At 45.4% G+C, this 19,461-nt stretch overlaps 1 protein-coding gene across 1 annotated transcript; it reads right to left on the bottom strand.

Moving 5' to 3' along the window:
* Nucleotides 1-407: 407 nt before the first annotated feature.
* zdhhc14 (zDHHC palmitoyltransferase 14) lies at nucleotides 408-19,261 on the bottom strand (the record flags this gene model as incomplete). The annotated part of the gene is made up of 9 exons (XM_079996768.1): nucleotides 18,651-19,261; nucleotides 14,799-14,959; nucleotides 12,574-12,732; nucleotides 12,312-12,449; nucleotides 6,534-6,599; nucleotides 3,959-4,050; nucleotides 2,214-2,323; nucleotides 1,358-1,460; nucleotides 408-806 (listed from the first exon to the last, which is right to left on the bottom strand). The coding sequence occupies exons 1-9, from the start codon at nucleotides 18,905-18,907 to the stop codon at nucleotides 408-410; spliced, it is 1,485 nt and encodes a 494-aa protein (XP_079852894.1). The 5' UTR covers nucleotides 18,908-19,261.
* Between the last annotated feature and the right edge of the window lie 200 nt (nucleotides 19,262-19,461).

The following is a 19,461-nucleotide window of genomic DNA, read 5'->3' as shown; positions in this document are numbered from 1 at the left end:
GTGTTGGCGTCATGCTCTTCTGGTCCAGGGATTCAGACTTGCGTTTGTCCAGCTGGTTGAACGGTGACCCCCTGGTCCGTCAACCCCCGAGGTTGGTGCACGGTGACGCTGCAAAATGTTATTGCAGATTTCACACGCATACTGTGTAAGTTCCAGGCCAAGACACGACGGCTAGCGTGTCCACACCAGCATGAGGGAGGTGGTGGAGGGGAACGGGGGGCACTCAGTGTGGCTTTGGTCCTGTTCTGTGAGGCCGTTTGGCACTGGAGTAGCTTATTCTTGGTAAACACTGGACTGGTGCTCCGCATACAAGAGCGCAGCAATTCCACAGGGCGTTGAAATGGAGATAGAGGATGGTTCTATCTCGTGGAGCGTGCAGCGCATGGCGGGGTCAGCGTGGGGTGGAGTCAGACGGTGCTGAGTTTGACCAGGCCACGCACCGAGTCCTCATGCAGGGAGTCCTGGCTGGCGGGGTCATACAGCTGGGACGGGTGGAGGTGGGGGGGCATGTGGGCGGGGCAGGGCAAAGACGGTGCTGGTGGCGGCGGGGACGGTGTCTCGTCGGGATTCACAAAGTGATGGTGGTGGCAGCGCACCTCGGCGTCGCCCAGGGTCAGGACGTCCCCCCCACATCCGAGGCTGTGGGGGGGACGCTGGGGGCCGCTGGGGGCCAGGTAGGGACAGGGGCCCCCCAGCGAGCTATTCCCCGGCTGAGGGGCCAGGACCACAGGGTTGCTGTGGAGCAGAGGAGTGGCGGCCGCCTGCAGGACAAACTTTGTGCTCTGGATGCACTGATCCTGGTCACACTGGGGGGGGAAGAGGGGCGACATGGGGTCTAATGAGAGTTATGCCCAGTGGTAACTGAGTTCAGTATGTTTTCACAAAATTCTTTGTATTATTTGTTTTATCACTTTTCTTTTCTTTTAAGTGGTAATCAATTAGATTATTTTGTATAAAAATCCTTTAACCTTCTGTATTTTACATGTTATTTAGCTGGCACTTTATAAGAAGCAGCCATTCAATGTATTGGTGCATTTATGCATGTCCTCTTCTATATGCCATTGTTGTTGGTGGTGGGGACCTGCATGCGCAATAAGGGGAAGGAAGCCATGGTGAATTTGATAAACCATAAACCAAATCGAACAGGATTCTGGGACTTGTAGCGTAAGCCACCCAGCACAGACAATCTAATGCATTGCCACTTTAAACTAGTGTAATTTCCTATGCATTGACATGGATTGATTCAAAATGTATGCCAATAAGGTTTTTGAGGGGGAATTGAACAAAAAGAATGAAACAAAAAGGGACACTGTCAACATGTACGCTGTGCATCTTTGTGTTGTTGGGGAGGTCGTACCATGTGGCTGTGCAGCTGAGTGTGAGTGTACACGCTGGTTCCGTTGGAGTGGGACGGAGGCTGCGGGTCATCGCACTGGATCCGACCTCTTCTGTCAATCAGACTAGAGAGAGCGAGAGAGAGAGAGAGAGAGTGAGAGTGAGAGAGAGTGTGTGTTATTGGGACAAGTGATATTTCTTCTGTTTTCTCCTCTCCAGAAAGACTGAGTGTGTGCTAAGTTCATGACTGTATGTGAGTGTGTGTGTGTGTGTGTTTGCTGATATAAGCCACCTGTCACAGCCCCAGCACAAGGGAAGAGCCAAGCTGATAATGATCTGTCAAATGCCGGGGCTCCAGCCATCTGGAGGCCGATCTCTGAGGAGGAATGTCTACGACTCCATGATAAACTCTGTTCTCCATATGTTGAATTTCCTCTTCATCCCTCTCATTTCCTCATCATCGCTTCATCTCCATCAAACCTCGATTCCAGCGCGCTCTATTTTGGAAACGGGCTCGGCTCAAGCTACGCTGCCATCAGATCACTGATGGGAATGTGAGGTCACACGCCAACGCGAGTGCAAAAACAAGACTTTTCAGATTTGAGGTTATGCTGACGCTTAAGGGAGCGCAGCGTTAGACTCTAGCTGTTTACACGGCGAGTAAACAAACTTAAATTGCCATATATTCATTAATCCACCTTCACTGCAAGCGTGTGAGCCAAACCCTGGAGTCCAATCAGAACATGTTTACCTTTTGTGAGAACCTAGATTTACTTTGGCAAGAGAGAGCGACAGGTCGGGATAAATGAAGAGAGAGAGAGAGAGAGAGAGAGAGAGAGAGAGAGACGGAGACGGAGTGGAAGGTTGTGTGTCCTGACCTGGGTGGCAGGGGTCCACACAGGGCAGCGCAGCAGTTTGTCAGGATGTTTCCGTAGCTGTACGGATTAAAGTTGTCCTTCCCTTTCTTGGTGGACCAGGATCCTTTAATCTGGACCGGTGCGAGAGTTTCAGAGCGATAGAGAGGGATAGAGAGAGAGAGAGAGAGAGAGAGAGAGAGAGATGGAGAGGGAGAGAGAGAGAGAGAGAGAGAGAGAGAGAGAGATGGAGAGGGAGAGTTAAAAAAAAGATACAGAGCTATGACCCCAAAACAACCACAACCACAACAACATACCTCGTACTCAAGTCGAGGTATAAAGCTGATTATGTCACAGACGTCAAAACTTTGCCCAGCAACTATACGCTTCTACTAGCCTTCCACTTTACACCACTTTGTGGCAACACCTGCATGTTGACTTTGTAGAAACTTTGGACCAATTTAACCACCGACCCCAAAATGAGAGAATGACGTGTTACAGGGACCTAAGTGAGTAGATTTTGTGAGTAATGCTTTGACTTGAGTTTATTTGTAGATAGGGAAATTTCCATTTTACTCAATTATTTTAGTGTAATGCAGCATAACTGGTGATTAAAAAAAATAACTTGTCCAAAACAAAGCGAGGCCCTCGACGTGATGGGAGTGTAACCTTGTTACGCGTGTTTTAATTTAGTCTACACAGCACCAGCGCCGCTCTGTCATTCCACCTTAGTCTGCAGTCCTCCCACGCCGCCTGGTCGCCCACATTAAATCATATCTGCTCCCTGCATCTGTTCCTCCTCTGCTGACGTGTGGGTTAGAAGCAGAACGTGTTACTAAACTCCTCTGACACAGGAAACACGGTGTGACACCTCTTCGCTCAAGCTGTGTGCGTATTTATTAATGGCGATGCACAACTTTGTAGTCTACACCCGGGGTTCCCAACCCTTATTTAAAAGACACCATGGAAAGTACATAATTATTTTCATATATTTATCAGTTGTTTTTGTCTGAATTGGTTCTATTTTCATCCTATGAAGAGCAAGGTTTTTAACACTAGTTTTTGGACAAATATTTGACTATTAGGAAATTTTATGTCAGACTCCTTCTGTGTAATATATATACTTTTTGTAATTTCTGGCTATTTGTATCTATTTGACCATTTTATTTATTTATTTATTTTTACATCACTTTATGTCACTTTATTTTAATATTATATGTATTTTCCATTTTATCGGACAGTTGTTTTTATGCCAATTGTCAGTACTCTGTAGTGAAAAGCACCAAAAACCTCACCATAACAAATTCCTAGTATATTTAAATGTATCTGGTGGAATAAACTGATCTGATTCTGAGTGTGATTCATATTCCTCAAATCGTCCAAGGCATCGGGACCACCCCCCTGCTACCCCCCTGGCGACCCCCTAAGGGGGTCTGGCACCCCAGGTTGTGAATCACTGGTCTAAATGAATTATAATGGTAACATATGATCTTAAGTTTCTCACAATATAAGGGTTAAAATTGGATTAATTAAAAAAACTGGAGTTTTTCTTTGATAACATAATTATAATAACCCAACGAGGTGGATTCTTAAAAAAATAAATTGATAAGGAATTATTGTGATATATATTTATAATGTGCAAGTAAAGTGAAATTGCGACCGTACAAAAAGCCAAAAATACAATGAGTATGTTCCCTTTTCCATCTGACCCTGGGCGCTCTCCCCTGACGTCCTCAGATCGGCCCGTGCCCCACGGTTTGGATACTCACATCCTCGTTCGTGGTTTGGTTGGAGCTGATGAGGTAGGTGTGGAAGCCCGACAGCCCCACGATGGACCAGACGGAGAAGAAACACACCACCACTTCCAGGACGGTAGCGGCCACGGTTAAGGAGAAAGACAGGAACGGCTGACTGACAGACAGACAGGACCGCAGACAGGTCAGCCCAAAACACCAGGACATTCATGGACTAAACGACGTGTTCCAGAAACAGAACATTTCACTTCCACGGCTTAAAGTTACTAGACATTTAAAAACTGTTTTGTTGCAATTCCTAAATTATTGTTGTTGATATTATTTCTTAATCTATTTTTTATTTGATGTGCTCTATTTATACCTGTGGGGGAAATGAGTCCTCTCCATTAGACCCCTCCTGGTATCTTACCTATCTAGGTGTTTAGTAATCGATCATGTTCTGATTTGCATAACAATACCACATACACACGTTCCAACACACACACAAACACAACACATGCTAGACACCAATTAACATGGACACACATACATCACACATACACACATACACACACACACACACACACACACACACACACGCACACACACACACACACACTCTCAAAAAGGCACAAACATACACATCCACGCACCATCCAATACAAAGCCCCCACTAAAAGGCCACCAGAGTGACACAGGAGCCCGTCCACGCCATTTGACCTTGGCAGTGCATGCTGGGACATATTGAGCCACCAAGTGCTGATTGAGTCACTGCCATTGATCGATCACATCACGCAATTCCTGCAGATTCGTCAGCTGCACATTGATGCTGCAAATCTCCCGTTCTATCACATCCCAAAGGTGTTCTATTGGATTTAGATCCGGTGACTGGGAAGGAAACTGAACAACATTGATCTCATCGTCATGTTCATGAAGCCAGTTTGAGATGACTTTTGCTTTGTGACATGGTGCATTATCATGAGGGAAGTAGGTATTAGAAGATGGTCAATTGTGGTCATGAAGTGATGCACATGGTCAGCAACAAAACTCAAATAGGATGTGGCATTCAAACCATGACTGATTAGTATTAACGGGCCTAAAATGTGCCAAGGAAAAATTCCCCACACCATTACACCACCGCCACCAGCCTGGACTGACACAAGGGAGGTTGGGTCTATGGATTCATGCTGGTGGTGCTGGTCATGCATGCTCAGCAGAAATGGCGATTCATCAGACCAGACTACGTTTTTCCAGTCTTCAACCATCCAGTTTTGGTGAGCCTGTTTCCACTGCAGCCTCAGCTTCCTGTTCTTGGCTGACAGAAGTGGAACCCGACGTGGTTCCGCTGTTGTGCATATTGAGATGTTTTTCTGTTCATTCTGGCCATTCTCCGTTGACCTCTCTCATCAACAAGACATTTCCATCCGTAGAACTGCCCCTCACTGGATGTTTTGGGTTTTTCGCACCATTCTGAGTAAACTCTAGAGACTGTTGTGCGTGAAAATCCCGGGAGATCAGCAATTACAGAAATATTCAAACCAGCCCCGTCTGGCACCAACAATCATGCCACGATCTAAAAACACTGACATCATATTTTTCCCTGTTCTGATGGTTGATTTGAAAATTAACTGAAGCTGCTGACCCGTATCTGCATGATTTTATGCATTGTGCTGCTGTCACACGATTGGCTGATTAGATAATTGCATGAATAAGTAGGTGTACATGAAAGTTCTCAGTGAGTGCATATACGTCATACACTGCAAACATGCTTCTGAAGCTTGTATTATTAGTTCCATTCTTCGATCAGTCTCCTAGCAACAGTGACACAAGTACAACGTGAACACAGACATCACATGAGGGAATGTAAGTCACGCAACTCGGCTCAATCAGCAGGAAGAGGTGAATGAAGATAGACTTCAGCAAAAAAAAAGAAAAAAAAAAGATTTTGTCTGGAAATACTTTGGTTTTACAAAAACTATAGGGTCATAGTCGAGACCCCAGTGCGTAGGGAGCAGTGACCATCTCTGTGACCACCATCCTGCCAGTATTATGGGGTGTAGGGGGTTGGATCCATCAATATTTTGCTTCCTGCCCTGTCTCTGCAATTGGTGCCATTTTCTCATCCACCTAACATGTGGAGAAAATAATAATAATAATAATAATAATAATAATAATAATAATAATAATATAAATGCATGTCATAAAATGCTTTAGATTTGCATTATATATAGGGCACAGTAAATCAAAGAATGTGAAATTAAATTAAAGATTTTTGTACAGCAAAACAAACAAAACTTAGGGTGAATATTGAGTAATTCATTATTTATAACTTTATTTGCGTTGCTGTATGTGACAAAAAATCTCTTGAATTTAATGAACTTAATCCTATAGAAACCTGTCATTGTGACACCCCAAAAAAACATACATGCAAGTGTACACACAAACACACACATAGACAGACACACACACATACACAGACAGACACAAGCATGCACGCACAAACACACACACACACACACACACACACACACACACACACACACACACACACACACACACGCACACACACACACACACACACACACACACACACACACACGCACACACACACACACGCAGGAAAGATATCTGGCTGGACTGTCCTTGAGTGCACTGAGGAATCCTCCTGTCCTGGATCCTACAGAGACAGAAGACAGATCAGCTCATTAGCTAATTTAGATTTTGGCACACATTTAGGTATCAGTCCAGTTTAGAGCAGTGTGATGTGATTTAATTGAGTTATTTTGGCATAGAGAACAAAGAAAGATGAATAGTCCGAATTTTTGCATGAAACTGTATCCAAACTGCGAGCCTTTCTACCAGAGGAGAACCACAAAGTGTCGTCTAAGTTCCAGATAAATCAAGCCCTCCCCTATCCCCTGAATCCCTTCCTCGTCGCCACAACAACCTCGTCCTTTTAATAACACACTCCCTTTGGCAGAGTGGCTTAGGCAGGGGCCAATGTGTTTCAGAGAAAAACAATCATCCAGCGAGGCCCCAGACCTCTGTGTGATTGTGAGCAAAAAGGTATCTCACTGTTTTTCTTTCTTTTTTTTTTTTTTTTGTAGAATCGTTTTTTTGTGTTCCATTAAAACTCAGTTTATCTGGCTTTATTTGACAACAAAGTGACAAAAGCAAAGGAGTGAGATGCATCGCTGCACTCTCCAGAATGTGTATGTGTGTGTGTGTGCGCGTGTAGGTGTGCATGTGTGTGTCTGTGTGTGTCTGTTTGTGCGTGTGTGTGTGTCTGTGTGTGTCTATCTGTGCATGTGTGTGGGTGTGTGTGTGTGCATGTGTGCGTGTCTGTATGTGTGTGTATCTGTGTGTGTGTCTGTGTGTGTTTGTGTGTGTATGCGTCTGTGTGTGTGTGTATGTGTGTGTGTCTCTCTGTGCGCGTGTGTGTGTGTGTGCGTCTGTGTGTGTGTGTATATCTGTGCGTGTGTGTTTGTGCGTGTGTGTATGTGTGTCTGTGTGTGTGCGTCTGTGTGTGTGTATGTGTGTGTCTGTCTGCGTGTGTGTGTGTGCATGTGTGTGCGTGTATGTGTGTGTGTGTGTGTGTGTGTGTGTGTGTGTGTGTGTGTGTGTGTGTGTGTGTGTGTTTGTGTGTGTGTTTTAATGTGGCGACACAGGCTCGCCGTTAGCTTGGATGCTGCCAACTGGTTGAATGTGGGACAAACAGCACTCGCCAGAGGCTAATTGTTACTGACTGAGTGGAACCAAGGGAACAGTCGGGTCTGATACTGAATTAGAGTAACCGGGTCAATGAGGCTGATTAGGGAGGACTGATGGCGACGCTCGGTACCAGATATGTCACGTCTGAAGAAACTGAAACCATTAAAAGACACTTTTCACTATTTAGACCTCCACACCAAGACTAATGGACTATAATAATACCACAGCATACACTGACACACACGCTACAGGGACAAAACAATGTGTAATAGGCCTGACTGCACCACCGGGACGTCCTGGTTGTTGTTTTCTATTTATTGATTGATTGATTGATGTTCACTGATTGATGCTGGAAGAGCAGCAGTGCTATCGCCGAGCAGAGTCAGCAGCTTTTCTGATAGGCTGTCAAACAGGGAAAGGGGGCGGGGCTTAGAAGAACAGAAGAAGAACAATCTTTAATCGTCACACAGCACACCACACTACAACACATGCACGCACACACACACACATGCACATGCTTTGGATGGTGGCCGGTGAAATGAGGCCTCTGCTTTTGACCCATCCTGGCTTGTCCTTCCTCCGGGGGCACAGCCAGGAGCAGTGGGCAGCATACGTGGACGCGCCCGGGGACCAGGTGATGAGTGTCCATCGCTGGTCAGACGATGATGTCTGCATGTTTTTGGGGGGGGGGGTCCTTACTGACTTTAGGTGGAGGAAACCCCATGTGAGCACGGGGAGAACATGCAAACTCCACACAGAAAGGCTCCTATCGAACCCAGGACCTTCTTGCTGTGAGGAAGTCGAGTTGGAGGAGGAGGAAGGTGCCGTTCTCTAGGGGAATGTGAAGTTTGACGGTTGCTATGGGTCTCTAAGAACCGAGGTCATGACCTACAACTTCCCCCAGGAACACCCACCCCTAATAACAACAGAAGGCTCAGTGCTAAAAGAGGTCAATGACTTTAAATACCTGGGTGCGTGGGTCGGCTCCATGGAAAAGGACCTTAATGTGAGGAAAGCACTTGCCTGGAGAGCACTTAATGGCATGACCAGTGTGTGGAAATCCAACCTCCCCTCACATCAAAATCAGTTTCTTCTCTGCGACCGTGGAGTCCGTTTTCCTATACAGCTACGAGTGCTGGACACTAACAAAGGCCCTACAGAAGTCCCTGGATGGGTGCTATACGAGAATGTTACGTGTGGTACTGAACATGAACCAGGACGAACACATTACCAACCAACGTCTGTATGGGGCACTAACCAGTGTATCAGAGAAGATAGCAGTAAGGAGTATGAGACTAGCAGGCCATTGCCACCACCACCGAGAACTACCGGCCAAAAAGCTTGTACTGTGGGAACCAACACACGGTCATCGATCAAGAGGACGTCACGCATCTACCTATGTGGATGTGCTAAGGAAAGATGCTGGTGCGGAAACCACAAAGGAGCTGGCCAGATGTATGGAGAACAGGGATGACTGGAGACGCCCATGAAAGGCTCGTCTGAGGACGACGTAGAGAGAACGACTCCGGTTGTCATTTTTGGAGGATCACTTCCATTCAGTTGCATAGAGAAACAGCTAAAATATACCAAATGTGCAAAAAACTGAGAAAGGAGGGTAGAGAAAGAAGGGTTGAGGTGTCACACAAGATGGTTGCAAGATTTTCTGTGGCAGCTGTTCCCCTAACAAGACTTCCAAGCCGTCGTTTAACTCAAACATGCCGACCGAGGTTCCCAGTCAATGGGAGTGATCCCCCAAATATGGCAGCTTTACACACACAGGGAAAACAAAACACAGTGTAATAGGCTTGACTGCATTCCTGGGACGTCCTGGTTGTATTTTTTTATCGATTGAGTGATTGATGTTTGACTGACTGATGCTGGAAGAGAAGCAGTGCTATCATCGAGGAGAGTCAGCAGCTTTTCTGATAGGCTGTCAATCAGGGAAGGGGCAGGTCTTAGAGTAAGCAGAGGAGGAGGAAGAGGAGAAAGAGGAGGAGGAAGGTGCTGTTCTATTTAACCGAAGTCTAAACCTGTAAAATGCAGCTGTATTTAAAGGAGCAACAGACAACTTTTTTGCTTTTATTTATCATTATGAAGTTAATGTTGATTGCACAGTTTAATGGCTGTAGAATAATGACACCATCAACGTTTAGATTGGTTCCCTATAAGCCTCTATCACTATGTATACAGACTGCCACCGGATACGAACTTCTGGGAAAATTTGGAATTTACGGCAGTGCATCACAGGAAGTGTGCCAACCAATGTGCAACCATTAGAGGAAATGGGAGACAGTGGAGAAATCTATTCCAGGTAGATCATAAACTCTTAAATGTAAAAATGACTTATTGAAATTGACTCAGAAATGTAAACATTATGGTGCAGTTATGTTATCCAGAGAAACTGCAGCTCCCTCGTTTAAATGTATTTGTTTACAAGCCGGTCTTCCACGTTCCAATATGACGCCAACGTTGACGTATTGCAGTAATGAGCCAACGCAGTCAATGTGGTGTCTATGTATATATGTCTATGATTGCGCAACTAAAATAAATAAAATTAAACTAAAATTGTGACAATTTAGATCTGAGCCATCGTAATGTGATCTGACTGTCTTTGTGACAGCCAAGCAAAAGTTGTCCATTGCTCCTTCAACTTTAGATTCATTATGTCCTTGATCAGCATTTCCTTGATCCTCTGTTCGTCGCTGCTGTCACAAGACTGATGAGAAGTCACCTCAGTGTGGATATATTCCCCACTCGCTTACACGCCAACAATTAGGCATTAAATAGCCCGTCCCCTCAGAGGCAAGGGGACAGAAAAGACTAGATCTTTTAAATCAGTAAATGGACCCTAGAATTGGAACTTAAACGCATTCCTCAGCAACTGGTGAAAAAAAATCTGTCTAGAGGGAATGTGAAGTGTGACGGTTGCTACGGGTCACTATGGACTCCGGTCGCCATTTTTGGAGGATCACTTCCATTCAATTGCATAGAGAAATAGCTAAAATATATATATATAATATATAAATGTACAAAAAATGGAGAAAGGAGGGGAGAGAAAGAAGGGTCGAGGATTCACACAAGATGGTTGAAAGATTTTCTGTGGCTGGTGTTATTATTGTTATTATTATTTTAATTATTATTGTTGTTATTATTATTATTATTATTGTTGTTATTATTATTATTATTATTGTTGTTATTATTGTTATAATTAGTTTTATTGTTATTATTATTATTATTGTTAATATTTTTTTTCTCAGACTGTCAAGCTTCTTTTAAATGCTAATTGCCTGTACATACGCACCAATAATCACCATGACATATTCCTCGTACATGCAAAAATAATTCTGATTACCACTGAAGACAATGCCTATGATCAAAAAAATTTAAAGGTTTCAACTTTACTATAATTCAGATAAAATAAAATGGCAGGTGTAGATGTAAACGTTGCGTCTTTGCAACCGTCACTGCTCTCCTCCTCTGCAGCATCTTGCACAGGTGTGCAATAAACCCCTTGTCAACCTTTCCAGACTGGAGCGCGTCACCGGCAGTGACCAGAGGGCTTGGGCGCCCTCCATGTGTATTGGAATGCGGAGGCTGGGTCTGTGCGCTCCAGGTCGGTGCGTGCACGCCCACCGCCCGCTGCAAATCTCTCCGGAGAAAACTGCTGACTGGGTCCAACACCGCAGAGTCACAGGGCTAAAATCATCTGGCTGACAGGGTCTACTGAGGAGTCAACAGAAACAAACAGTCTGCAGACATGGAAGCTCTAATTCGCTTAATTACACTCTAACGTTCCAGGAAACTGGAGCTGTTTCCCCGGCACAAATCAGTTTAATCCCTGAAGGACTGTGGAGCAGCTTCACCTTCTCCAATCTGTTTTATCCAGGCCTTTTTTTTTCCAGTTTCGCTCCATTTTGAGACTGTTGAACTTGAAAATATGTGTATCATTAATAGGCAAATAATGTTTTTTGTTATTATTATTCCTTTTTATATGTAATTAAAACCTCATGAGTGGGGTTTTCCAGTCCTCTATTTAGTGTATTGAGGTGTGTGTGTGTGTGTCTGTGTGTGTGTTTGTGTGTCCCACAATCTGTGGGATATTAAGAGACAAAAGCTTCCCATTCTCTAAAGCCAGTTAATAACACATGGAAATGTCAGCTAGTATTTTGTTTTCTCTATAAAAACAAAATATCCCAGTTTAATTTAACTTATAAAGTCCAGAGCTTGTGCCCAGTTGCCCCGGGCAACCAGATTTGGGTCATTGTCAACCATGATGTGTGGTCTGGTTGCCCCGTTGTCAACCATTTTTCATATTATGAACCATTTTTCATATATGAAGGAGGTATGCATGGCATGTTTAGAAAGTAACACGAAGGAAAAGGAGTTTAGCCGGTGCATTGATCATTATCACTTGCACATTAAAATTCGGCAACCAGTTTTGTCGGTCTTGACAACCAACGACCGACACAAGGTGTCCAACCTGGCAACCACCTGAGCACTGGCAACCACCTGAGCACAGAATTTCATCAGAAAAACAGATTCCATCCGTGATAAAACCGGTGTTTTATTTTCTTCTTTTTAACGTCGGCAGAGGTGTCAGAAACGGGGGGGTTTAAGGAACAGGAGTGTGGAATGTACAGGAAGCACTGTGACCCTGTTCCGGTTTGGCGTTACTCACTGAGGATGACGTGGGTGATGACGAAGGCGAAGATGAAGAGTGTGAGGAAAGAGAGCGAGAGGATGAACAGATAGAAGAAGCGATAGTTCCTCCGTCCCACACAGTTCCCCACCCAGGGACAGTGGTGATCGAAACGCTCTGGAGAAGGCGAGAGAGAGGGGGGAGAGAGAGGGTTCAGTAGAATACAACCAAGGGTTGGGGGTTCCATGGCTGGTGAAGCCCTTCCCTGGGGTTTTATTCTTTGTGGTTTTTTTTTACCCACCTACACAGTTGTCACAGAGGCTGCAGTGCGAGACACGGGGCGGCCTGAAGATCTTGCAGGTGAAGCAATATTTGAGCTTGACCGTCTGGCCGTTGATCAGAACCTCCCTGGTCCTGGGTGGGGTTCTGTAGCCTGGACCACTGGGGCAGTTAGCTGTGTCTGAACCAGAGGAAACACGTGGTTAAAAGGCTTCCCTCGAGTTGAGCAATGTGTGATCCAGCAATATTTATTAATAACTACAACCCCAAGCCAGGAAGTACATCAAAAAGAAGCCTGAACAAAATAGACTAAAAAAAGGACCAAAATGGCTATTCCTCAAGGATCCCTGAGGGGTGTCGGCGTCAAGTTCTCAAAGGGGTGACACAGTTTGATTTTCAGTTCGGATATTTTTCGCTCACCGTGGGGCAATTACTGTTTGCGGAAATAAAGAAGTTGTTTTGAGTCGTGCAACCTGACCCACCACATGTACCATCAGTAATCAACCAGACTCATCAGTAAATAAGAACAGATCAATCAACAAATAAACGGTGTCACCGGGAAACAATCATAGGCTTGTTTGTCTGTGTGCTTTCTTTTAACCCAGGCCGTATTAAAATGTTGGTTCCCATCATTTATTACTGTTCATGGCACAACATCAACAAACACTTTACTGTTGACAAACGTACAACTCTGCTGAAGCTTTTCACTGTACTTAAAAGCCAGGCAACTGGGCAAACGTTGAAGCCTCAATATAATAGTTTAAACAGATTTTATATGTTATACCGGTTTTTCAGTGTTTTATGAGTCTTTCGCACTTCCACAAACTGGCTCTTTTGGCTACATCTGCACTAACGGAAGACACTAGAAAAAATAAGTTGTGATGCTTCCTATCTGCCGTCTAGCCGACGTTATGCTCCGAATGTACTGCAGCAATTGCAAAAACTTTTTTTCAATGAAATGTGCTATAACTTATTCAAAACATTGTCACGATATTGTGAGTTTCCCATTTTTAAATGGAGATGTGAACATCTGTCCTGTTGGACTGCATATAAGTGCAGTGAGACCCTGCAGCGGAGTGGTGAGTTTCTCAAAATCAAAGCACTCAGCGAGGGTGGGCTATGAGCAGTTATAAATGACCAGAGGCCATTTTAATAAAGCCTGCGTTGGAAAAGAGCAAACCTATCCTTTTAGTACTGTATGTGTTACTGTGTGTGTTTGTCATGAGCAGGCAGTCAGCATTTATCCTGCCGAGAGCACTATGTTTCAAATCCGCTCTTTGAGGTTTGACAGCTTAGTTTCCGGCCATAGAAGAAGAGCGTCCCTGCCGCAGAGAAGGAGAGGAGCCAAGACTCTTTTTGTGTGATACAAATCCTCAGAGATTCTCCAAAAGACAAAAGGTCCAAAAATAATCATGTTACATATTCAAATGACAGGGTTTCATTATGTTTTTATTTGTTTCCTTGTGGTTTAACATTTACATTACATTTAGCAGATGCTTTTATCCAAAGCGACTTACAATTATTCAAACACCGACGGACGCAGCCATCAGGAGCAATTAGGGGTTAAGTGTCTTGCTCAAGGACACTACAGCATGCTAGCAGGAGGAGCCTGGGATTGAACCAGCAACCTTTAGATTACTAGATGACCAGCTCTACCTCCTGAGCTCCTGAGTAACAATTTACATTCACACTTTTCCTCTTTAAAGCCCCTATGGGAGGTTATGGAAAAGCGTTCGTGTTTCCTTACATAAAGCCCACATTTCCCATGAGCCTCTTTGCCTTTAGTCATGTAGATCTACTTTGAATCTGTATTGTTTTGAAGAGAAAGGTTAGGGAGGGTTCTGGTGGTGATTTAGAAAAGCAGCTGTTTGGAAATTATATCGCCTCGAGGTAAATGAACTGGTAATTACGGGCAAAGTAATACTGGCTCTTCGGATCTGCATGCTGTAAAATTGCTGGGAATCTTACCCGCTGGCGAGCAATTCAAACATTTGGAACGGATAGATAGAATTTGCATCTGCTGACGGTTTAATTTGCTTATGTTGGTTTTGCATTCAAATTAAATCGACATTGATATGTAAAGAGTTCCAGGCTCTTTCAGTCGGGTTGAGTATACAGACAAACAATAGGTAAGTTCAGCTCAAACTGCACCGAAGCACCGAATTCATAGGAAAATAAGAAAAAAAGGGACGTACATTTTTTTTAGCTGTACATCGTCTATGTGTTTTTGCGTGTTTCCATAGTTACCGATCTGTCTCTCCAGGTCAGTTGCCTCGTCAGGGGTGGCGCGGGGCAGGACACCGGGGTCACTGAAGCTGGCCCTGAACAGCATCCCTATCACAAAGAAAAACAGCATGCCCCCCACCGCTGGAATGGCCGGGCTGAGTTTGGACGCCAGATAAGGACAGCTGCAAGGCAGGACAAACAAACACCCTCAGCTGTGGAGAAGAGGGAATAAACAACCCTCTGTCTATAGGGAATGTAGAACCAGCAACCTTCTGTGTACAGGGAGCATAAACCCATCAACCTGTCTATAGGGTGCATGGCACCATCAACCTGTCCATGGGGAACATCGGACCAGCAACCCTCTCTCTCTAGGGGGCATGGACGCACATTTTAGTATTTTTAATATTTCTAGAGCTTATAGAGCTTATTGTGCGTAATCACCGCGTGTCATGACACTTCACTGCAGATATGTATGACCATATACAGTATGTATATGACAGTATGTATGTGACAAATAATCTCTTGAACCTGAACTTGAACCAGCAATGCGCTGTCTATTGGGGGCATAGAACCAACAACCTTCTGTCTATACAAAGCACTAAACCAACAACCGTCTGTCATTGGGAAGCATGGAAGCAACAGCCCACTGTTTATATGGAGAGTAGAGCCAACAACATTCTCAATATGAGGTGCATGGAACCAACAACCCTCTGTCTATAGGTTGCAATGTACCATCAACGATCTGTCTATAAGGAGCGTAGAACCATCAACCATTTGTTTATAGGGCTAATGGAAGCAACAACCCAATATATAGAGAACATGGACCCAACAACCCTGTCTAAGAAGCAGATGAATCCAACCACCCTCTGTCTATAAGGTCCATGGAACCATCAACCCTCTTTCCATAGAGTATGTAACCCTAAAGCCTGTGTGAAAAGAGAGCAGGGAACAAATAACCCTCTCTCTATATGGAGCATGAAGCCAGCAACCCTCTGTCTGGAGGGGGAATGAAACCAACAACCCTCTGCCTGGAGGGGGCATGAAACCAACAACCCCCTATTTCTACAGTGGACATGTTCCCTTCATGAATGTGATTGTGCTTCCACTGTTTCAGTGACAGTGAATGTCTGTCTCCAGCGTGTTGCGGTTTATATAAAACTCTCCAAACTCTTCCCAGAAGCTTGTTTGTTGGAACGTTCCTTAACGACTGTTTCTGAACGACTGTTCCTGAACACCTGTTCCTGGACGACTGTTCCTGGACGACTGTTCCTGAACGACTGTTCCCAAGCGAGTTCCTGAGCGATTGTTCCTGAACAACTGTTCCTGGACCACAGTTCCTGAACGACTGTTCCTGAACGACTGTTCCTGAGCGACTGCTCCTGAGCGACTGTTCCTGAACGACTGATCCCGAACAACTGTTCCTAAGCGACTGTTCCTGAGAGACTGTTCCCGAACGACTGTTCCTGAGCATTAGGCGTGAGAACAAGCTCCTCTCTGAGCGAAGAACCCTCAGGCAGAACCGAACCGGACCGGCGGCGGCCTCCTCCTGCTGATACCTCAGCGATGGAAGCCGTTCCACCGGAAGCAGCCGGCCAAGGAGGAAACTGTCACCTTGGAAACTGCAACACTGGGGTGCTGTGTTTTTGGGGAAGATGCACTGCGGAGTGGAGCGGAATGTAGAATCAGGATAAAATATACTTGTGAATGTTCAATCACAAACCAAATGCAGTTTTGGTTTGGTTTTTGAGGGATCAGAGCGTTTTCTTTATGACACACACATTATCACCCCAAGGGAGGCATTAAAGTGTTATTTTAAGATCCTGCTGGTAAACTGTGCCGTGTCGTTCCTCGGCTCTTGAGGTTTTCAATAATGGATTAATTTTATCTGATCCTTTTTTTCAGTCTACTTCAGCTACTGGAACCAAAAATCAAATAACCAGGCGTGGGAACGCTTCCATTCTGTCCCACAATGAGAAGTTCAATCTTACTTCTGGCTGGAAACGGGGGCATCTATGAATGAATGATGAAAGACGCAGCGAGATTCAACAGGTTTGCTGGCTGTCACGCAAAGCAGCTGCAGAGTCATCGTGGGATTCAAGAAAGGAAAAGCTCATGTTTTCCGGACCCGGTTGCTTGGGGACACTTCAGCCCATCATAAATTAATGAGAAGATGCAAAGAACAGCCGGTCACATAAAGTTCCAACTTAACGTTCTGTAGCTGTTTGCCTGGGACTTCAATTTAGTGTTGGTTCTTTGTCCATATTCAGGCGTGAGCTGTGGTTCTAGTAATGGCAAAAGGCTGAAATGATTGTTTGGATTGGGAAAATGTCAGTTCTCCAACATATGTAGAACTTACCTCTATTTAAGGACTTTTATTTGCGTTTTAGTGGGAGCTTGACTTGATTACACTTGATTACACTACATTACCTTATCATAATCTCCATCAGCCAAGACTAAGGTCAAGCTCTACAGCTGGATGACAAGGTTGGAAGAGGAGAGAGTTGATCTGAGAGGGCTTGTCCAAAGGGTATTGATCAAAATGTGTATTTGTGCTTTACATAGCTTTTAATATCCAATCAAGAAACGGTGTGTATGTATGCATGTCTGTCTATGCAGGAAGGAAATGTATTTAACCTTTAGATGCGTCAGATGATCAGAACTTTTGGTGTAGCCCTTTATCACAGATATGGTATAAAGGGGTTTCACCTGCCCACACCCAAAGGACAGTTTGACAGGACTCTCTATCCCTAAACACTCATGGGGGGCAGGGGATATGCTAAGGTGAAAGGGAAGAGAAGGCCTTATTTGAAGAACTTAAAATGGTTGAACTCAAAAATGGTTTAAATGTTCCATCCAAATGCTGGATTGAACATGTTGCTTCGATGTTCTCTCCTTCCAAATCTGAGGTCTAATCGCTGCAGATGCTCCGTGTGTGTTTTATACAAATGGCCTGTTCAAACTCCAATGGGGTTTATGAATAAAAGTCAACTACAACTGTCAAAAAGGACGTGAATTATGGATGCTATCAAAGGCCAAGTTAACCAGGCTTTTGATTGGTGGTCACTTTTAACCCTGCACACAATAATGAGGAATTGATGACTGATATCTCCTCACTTATGCAGAATCTCTAGACCAAGTGAAGTGGGGAGTAGTGGGGTTGGGTGTAGGTCATATCCCCTGCCACTCAAACAGTTTGTCTGTGTCACCTGCAAAAGGAAAGCAAAATAGACCAAACACAACGGTGTGTACAACCCTCTGTCTATACAGAGCATGGAACAATCAATCTTCTGTCTGTAGGGGGAATGGTACCAACCATACTTTGTCTATGGGGGGGTTAGAACCAACAACCTTCTAGCTATTAGGAGCCTGGAACCAATAACCTACGGCCTATGGCAGGAATGGAACCATCTACATTCTGACTATAGTGAGCATGGAACCATCACCCCTCTGTCTATAGGGAGCGTGGAGCCAACAACAATCTGTCTATAGGGAGCGTGGAGCCAACAAAAATCTGTGTATAGGGAGCATAGAACAAAGAACCTTCCGTCAACAAGGAAGGTAGCACCATCAACCTTCTGTCTATAGAGGGAATGGAACAAACATCTTCCATCTATAGGGGGTGTGGAACCATCAACCTTCTATCGATAGGGAGCACTGAACCAACAGCCATCTGTGTCTGGGGAGCATAGAATGAACACTCTTCTGTCTATAAGGGGGATTGGAAACAACATCCCCCTCTCTCCATAGAGGGATTGGATCTGTGTATCTGGAGCATAGAACTAACATCGCTCCGTCTATAGTGGGCATGGAACCAACCTGCTTCATGGAACCAACAACCACCCAATTCCCTGGCGCTCCCGACCCGGTACTCACTCGAAGGCGAAGAACAGCCCGCTGGTGAGCAGGATGAGCACCAGGGTGAGGTAAAACACCCCGCTCTGCCGCGCCATCATGATCCTGCCGTCGCAGTAGAACCGGTTCCTTCCCGGGAAGACCCGCCACTTCCGGCGGGGTCGCCCGCGCTGCTGGTTCGAGCCCCGCGCGGCGGGGGACGAGCCGCGCGTGCAGATCTGGTTGTACTGGCACTCCCGCACGCGCTCCTGCTCCGCTCCGAGGCGCATCAGTGACATTTAGGGACAGAATTAAAATCCAGGGGACGCGTGGAAAGATGAATACGCAATGTTGTTATTTTTTTCTCCCCGATTTTATTTGATTTTTCGTTTTTTTGGAATCCATCTTTATAGAAATTCCAAGAAGCGAGATCAGCTCTGATCCCAATTCTCATCCGTCTTATTTCTTGGTGGTTTGGCTGCACAACCACCCGGACCCCGGTTCCTCACGCCAGGACCCGGGTCCGAGGCAGCGCAGCAGGGGGTGGGAGGCTCCCAGGGGGAACGCGCGTCCTTCGATGTCCTCCAGTACCAGAGCCTTTGTCGGGCGCGACGGGAAAACAGCACCGGACCAGTGTCCCACGGAGCGCGACTCCAGACGCAGGAACGCGGGATGCGAACCCAGTTCCGCCGCGGAGCTCCGTTGGTGCTGCGGACCGAGGGGCGGGCATGGGTTCGATGCTCCTCTCGCGGCACGGACCTTCCCCCGTTGCGGCTCTAATTCGTTGTGGGGGCCGCGTCGGTACCGCACGCCTCCCGACCGGCAGTGTTTACATAACGCCCCATTGAACCCC

Source organism: Zeus faber (genome assembly GCF_960531495.2).
Source record: "Zeus faber genome assembly, chromosome: 2".
Classification (NCBI taxonomy): domain Eukaryota; kingdom Metazoa; phylum Chordata; class Actinopteri; order Zeiformes; family Zeidae; genus Zeus; species Zeus faber.
This window is presented reverse-complemented; position numbering and strand designations above follow the sequence as displayed.